General features: G+C 38.0%; 1 protein-coding gene across 1 annotated transcript in view; it reads right to left on the reverse strand.

The window, feature by feature from the left end:
* The window catches only part of LOC108742838 (sodium channel protein 60E), a 95,937-nt gene extending 92,002 nt beyond the window's left edge, over positions 1-3,935 (reverse strand). Inside the window, exon 1 of the mRNA XM_025979378.1 lies at positions 3,351-3,935. Coding sequence (XP_025835163.1) covers positions 3,351-3,884 — 534 coding nt within the window. The 5' untranslated portion in view covers positions 3,885-3,935. The remainder of the gene's footprint in view (positions 1-3,350) is intronic.
* Positions 3,936-5,967: the final 2,032 nt, after the last annotated feature.

Here is a 5,967-nt window from a genome sequence, read left to right on the forward strand (position 1 = left end):
ACCTCTACCCCTCCTAACTCCTGTTTCTGCCTCTAATATGTCTCTGACTAGACCTTCATGCCTGAGAAGGTGTCCTACCAACCTATCTCGCCTATTTTTTATTGACTTCCATAGAGTCCTCTGTTCTCCTATTCTTTCCAATACCTCTTCATTTCTAGCCTTTTCTACCCACGTTATCCTCATCATCCGCCTATAACACCACATTTCGAAGGCTTCTAACCTTTTCGTTTCCGCCCCGCCCACTGTTCATGTTTCGCACCCGTACAGCGTCGCCCTCCAAACATACACCTTTACCAGCCTTTTTCGAATTTCTAAATTAACCTTTTGCGAGCATAGAAGTGACTTCTTTTTATCCTCAATAAATAATAATAGAATAATCAGAAAAACTTTTAGAACCAATTTCGCTTAGACCAGCATTTTCACTCATTTTTTAGACACATATTTAACTAGGCAGAAATGTATTTATTATAAACCCAAGGTTTGATGTAAAACAACAACACCTGTATATGTTGTAGCTCACGTTTGCTTTCCTATCGAAAACAAAGGACCACTTTAACCGAAATGACTAATTTGCACGGTGCAAAATTACCACGTTTAATGTGTTTGCCCTTAATCGCTACATGTGTTTTACCCCAATTCTCCCGTGCAAGGGGCACTTGATATGTTGACAGCAGAAACCAAGTAAATAAATTGATTAGCACGAAAAAATAAAGTTCCAGCATATTAACAAGAAACATTTAACCGTTACACTTCAGTTTTAGTAAACCTTTAGTTTGATTTCATATATGTAATATGTTTTTAGCTTAAACATATGTATGCACATTAAGTTTTTCTGTTTCCTTACCTCAAATGGAACACTTATAATTCTTTTAACTAAAATTATTTGTTAAGTTTTTAAGTAATTAGGGCAAATATGGTAAAAAGGTACAGAACTGTTTTGTACTTACAAATAATAGGTACCGGTATAGAGTATTTAGAATTTTTCTGACGTTGCGTTATAAAACAGTAAAGACTTTGTGAACAAAAAAGTAACATTGGCCAAACATAACGAACGTTATCAACTAGAGTAAAGAAACATAGATCTATATAGAAAACATTATAAATTCATCATTTTTATTTTGATTTATTATATAAAGAACAGTCATCAGGATTAAAACACTTCCGCCCAAATGTGGATGTAATCCACTGATAGTTATATAAAACTTTAATACTTCAGCTTAAAGTATTCTCTTATAAAAAAATAATGGTAAACTAATGAAATACATGTATCGTATGTAACTGGAAGAAAAATTTGTTTCGATAAAATAAAAGCCTGAACGATACCTTCAAACTGCCAACAAGCAAAATAGCAATTTGGTAGGTCCAAAGGTTTGAAAACTGCAATGATTTATTAATTTCTTGAAAACAGGAATGTACACAGTTTGTACATACATGTAGTAGTTTGCTATCATTTACTATTCATAACAGACTGCTTATAAACTTGGTTATTTCGACGGATCACGCTACAGTAGATACACATTTGACCCAGTGACACATTTGCAAGTTATACATTAATGATACAAAATGGCTCTGATGTGTAGTTAATTCATTGTATTATGATAGAAATGTAAGGAGGGAAGGGTGAAATTAATTGTTGTATACGCGTACTCTCCATTCCATTTTATCTATGCTTTCCAACATATACTTTTGTTGTTTTTTTCGCTATTTTCAAACGAATTTTTCACCCCAAATCCACTTCTAGATAATCCTCTGAGCGAAATAATTATTCATAATTTTCTTTGATTTCGTAAAAACACATTTTCATCGAAACAAATGCCAGCATCAAATACGTAGTACCCTTGTACGACACCCTACCATACAAATTTAAATTTATTTAAACTGCTATAAAAAGCGAAATTTTTCACCGCTAACCTTGCACCCGTTTTGTTCAAAATGTATAAATTCATTTTTTTTTTCGATTTTTCTCCCTAATTATCGCGTTAAAGAAGTGCACACGATAAAGTTTTTTTTCCAAGAAGAAGTAAATATTTTTCCTCTAACGCATCTGGATTATGAATGATAGAACTACCTTGTGGTTAATATTTTCGGCATTTCTATTTATTTTAGTGTAAATATGTGTACATGTATGTGTGTAGTGTGTTTATGTAGTGATTCCCTACGTCATGCAATCGTTTAGTTACCCTTGTTATTTTGCTTAAAAGTTCTAAATAAATCTTTTTGGTTTATAAAAAATATTCACATGAAAATCAGTATTCAACTTTACGAATATTGAAATATTACAGCATAAAAAATCACTCGACAGTATCATCAGTAATGTTTAAAGACATATTAGAAGCAGAAGCAGGAGTCGAGAGGGGTAGAGGTAGTCGTAGATCAGATTACCTACTGCTGGCAAACAGCTATTAGAGATGTAAATTGTTCTAGTTTTAAAAAAATGAGGAGATCGACTTAAGATAAGAAGAAGTTGGAGCGCATGTCCAAGAAGTAGTCAGACTAAAGACTTCTGATGATGATGATGATACAAAATCCAATAGTAAATTATTCACCAGTAATCTTTGAAGGAAGAGGTCGAAACACATTTCACCAGTTACTTTAACTAATGCGATTGCTTTTCGGGCAGAAAAAATAATTATGATTGATGGTTGTGGCAAATTATCCTTACAGTTTAGACTAGGTGTCAAAAGCGAAGCAAGAAAAGTTAAAAACCAAATCGACACGATGACATCAAAGATAAACTCGTATAAATCATTACGAGAGAATTGAACCCCAACGAATAAGTGATTTATACTTTTTGTAGAAGCTATAGAAGGATATTTTATCACCTAGTGAAAAGAACGTAGACAAAATACTTTCTTGAAACGTGAAATTTTTTTCATAATAATTAATTATTGTTTAATATACTTTATATTGGTTATTGCTATTCTTATTTCTTTATTGAAATTAGTTACCTATATCTATACAAAATAAATGTTTTAATATTGTCTTAACAAATATAATACTAGTTACGTTTGAGGCAGGTTGGAAGTTGACTTCATAAATTGTTAAACAGTAATTTGAAGGCATGCATGAAAACTCTAAACTGTGTCTAATTGTCTTACACACAAATTCACACCTTTGCACGAAACTCTTTCTGTTAAATGTGTATTTACATCTAATGCAATAAGCACTAAAAGGCAGTGCATCATTGGTTGTAAATGAACTTCATAACGGCCTCAGTTTATAGCATCTTAAAAAACTTTGTAACGCAGAAGTTTGTGCAAAATGACATTAAAGTACTTCATCAAAAGAAATGGGTAGTTTTGAGGCAGATAAACGACACTAATCTATACCATATTTCTTTCATCTCCTACCTCATCGTAAATAAAGTTATCTATTTCCTCCAACGGTCTTCCATAAAGTTTCTTTGGAAAAGGTTCAAACTTGGCTGGCAATCTTGCCCCGTCCTCTACTGTAACTTTTCCTTTGGGCTGAAATCCGTATTCCTTCACCAATTGCACTGTCTTCTTTTCTAATCGTTCCAACGATTCCCTCGTAAACGGTTTAACTTCGGCCTTACTCTTGGGCTTGAGCGGCTTTAACGGATCCGATCTCTCTTTCCGTATAGTCAAGTCCGTGAACTTCGTGTCTACACCGGGAGGGTAGGAGACCGGTCTCCGCGCCTTTTTCTCGGACTCTTCGGCGGAGTCCAAAACTTTCGCATCGTGCAATGATCGACTACCGGTTAAAGGTGATTGACCTTTTCGCGCAGAAGACTGTGGTATAGGAGGAGGTGACGAAGATGAGAAGGAAGTGGAGGCGGCTGCAGCAGGGTATACCGGCGGCGAGGACGAAGAGCTACACGGGGGCGGTTGCGATTTCGGGGGTTTGTCGGATGACCCTGACATCTTCCGACTTATCAGTTGTTTTGTCGGATACGGCGAAAAGCCGATACTTCGTGCGCGTAATACGGCATCTCCAAAGGACGCCGATACACTGAGCGAGCCCGGCGGAAAACCGACGACGCCGCGTCTACAGGACACGGTGCGGCGTCGCCACAGCAGCGACCCGCTGTGTATATCAACAACCGCAGAAATCAATTCTTTATTAGCCTTTTGTTGTTTGTTGAAACTAACCACGGCTGCTGTAGATCGCCATTACTGCTTTGTTGGTATTCCGGAAATTATGCTGAAAATTCTTATTCCTTGCGAAAAAAAGACGTCATTGTTTAAAAACATGTGCATAGGTAGTTAGACACTCAACCAAGTTCGGAAAAGAGAAAAGGGTGATACGGTTGGTGAGCAACTTTGGATTGCTTTCGAAGGGGTCATAAGTACGACATCTACATACTTGCAATTTTATAGATTTGATAAGACCCTGTTGATCACCCATGAATAAACCCATGATAGTTCTAGAGTTATTAAGGTCACCTATCAAAAATCTAGACCACTTCTAGATTTGAAAACTTCAAGACTTGAAAATTTGAAGGCTGTTGTAGATAACTGGGTATAGATATGGAAGAGAAAAATTTGAAAACTACAAATTATCAGTTTTGGACATAGTTATTGGTGCGGCTAGTTGGTTACGTGAAATATGAGCGGCTGCCAAGTTCCATACAAGGTGTAATCTAATAACGTTCTTTGATATTGAATTTATATCTTCGCAGCCTTCTTTGAGGAATCGTGGTAATCATTGGGTGGTGGTTGGGGTAAAAAAGGTGAGATGGACGAAATATAGACAGAAGATACTGAAAGATTATCTGTGGAATATTACTGCCCCAGCATATGCCTATGTGATCCAAAGACATCATAAAAATAAATTACATAAGAACAAACAGGCCGAAATCGAACAGGAGTATTCCCGAATGCTAGGAAATGTCCTAAACGTCTAGGCCATCTGCTTTTTTTTTTGTTTAGATTTTCCTCGAGGAGGGGAAGAAGACACCCCGCGAAAAAGGGTAGTGTGAGATTCGCCAAAGCATCTAGTGACTAAAGTCCTTCCTCGAGTAGGGAGATCAACCCGAAGGTTATACATTCCACGGAAGGATTTGCGGAAAAAGTTTGGGAGCAAGAAGGTGATTGACTTTAGGAGAGGAATAATTTGAGGAGGAAAGGTGGAACGAAAATTGGTGGCCCACCTCGCGCTAAAGAAGCGAAACTACTAATGAGCGGGTGGGAGCAGCTCAACAAGGGGTAAATGAGTGCGGAACGAAGGATCCGCATGTAAGTGCATCGGAAGATTGGTAGGTGGTAGGAATGAGCACAGCCCCAGATGGGAATGACGTAGGAGCAGCTGCTCTTGATAATTGCGTTAAACGCATGGATTTTTGTTTGGTGGGAGATGAAGTTGTTTTGGAAGAAGGGCTTAAGGCAGGTGAAAACGCCTAATGCCTTAGAACTAGTGGCTAAGATGTGTTTCCGCCAAGTGAGTGACAGAATGTCTCCTTTTGATGAGGTGGTTGTTGGCGTTGGTAGGGAGTGACCTTCGGGTTCTACGAGAGAAGAATAATGTTCCCGACTTGACCTCGTTAATTGAGATTCGGTACATATTTAGGAACAGGGGCAGAAACTTGTTAGTATTTGCGGAGCGATGGAGAACGGTTTAGGCAGAGTTTATGTGGGCAAAGTCATCAGCGTAAAAATCTGTAAGAATCGAGGGATGCGACGGTTCTGCACAGAAGGGGTGATAGCTCGGAGCTTTGGAGAACACCGGCCGTGATGGGTTTTCTTGGAGATAAAGCAGAGCCAACGCGAACACGGTTCTGTCAGAGAGGAAGGATCGGATAACCCCTATTAGGAAATGTATGTGGGGTATTAAGGACGATAGGCTATCCGCTAAAACTTATGGGTGTTTAATTCCCACCATCCACTAATGGTGTTGGTCGTGCAGTCCCTTCGGACTACGCCGGAAGGTAGGGTGGAAGGCGCTCTTCAGCAAAATTCGAAAAAATGATTTCAAATTAATACTCCTTTCAGGAATCTCGAATGCTAA

This window comes from Agrilus planipennis, unplaced genomic scaffold (genome assembly GCF_000699045.2).
Source record: "Agrilus planipennis isolate EAB-ADULT unplaced genomic scaffold, Apla_2.0 scaffold383, whole genome shotgun sequence".
NCBI lineage: Eukaryota > Metazoa > Arthropoda > Insecta > Coleoptera > Buprestidae > Agrilus > Agrilus planipennis.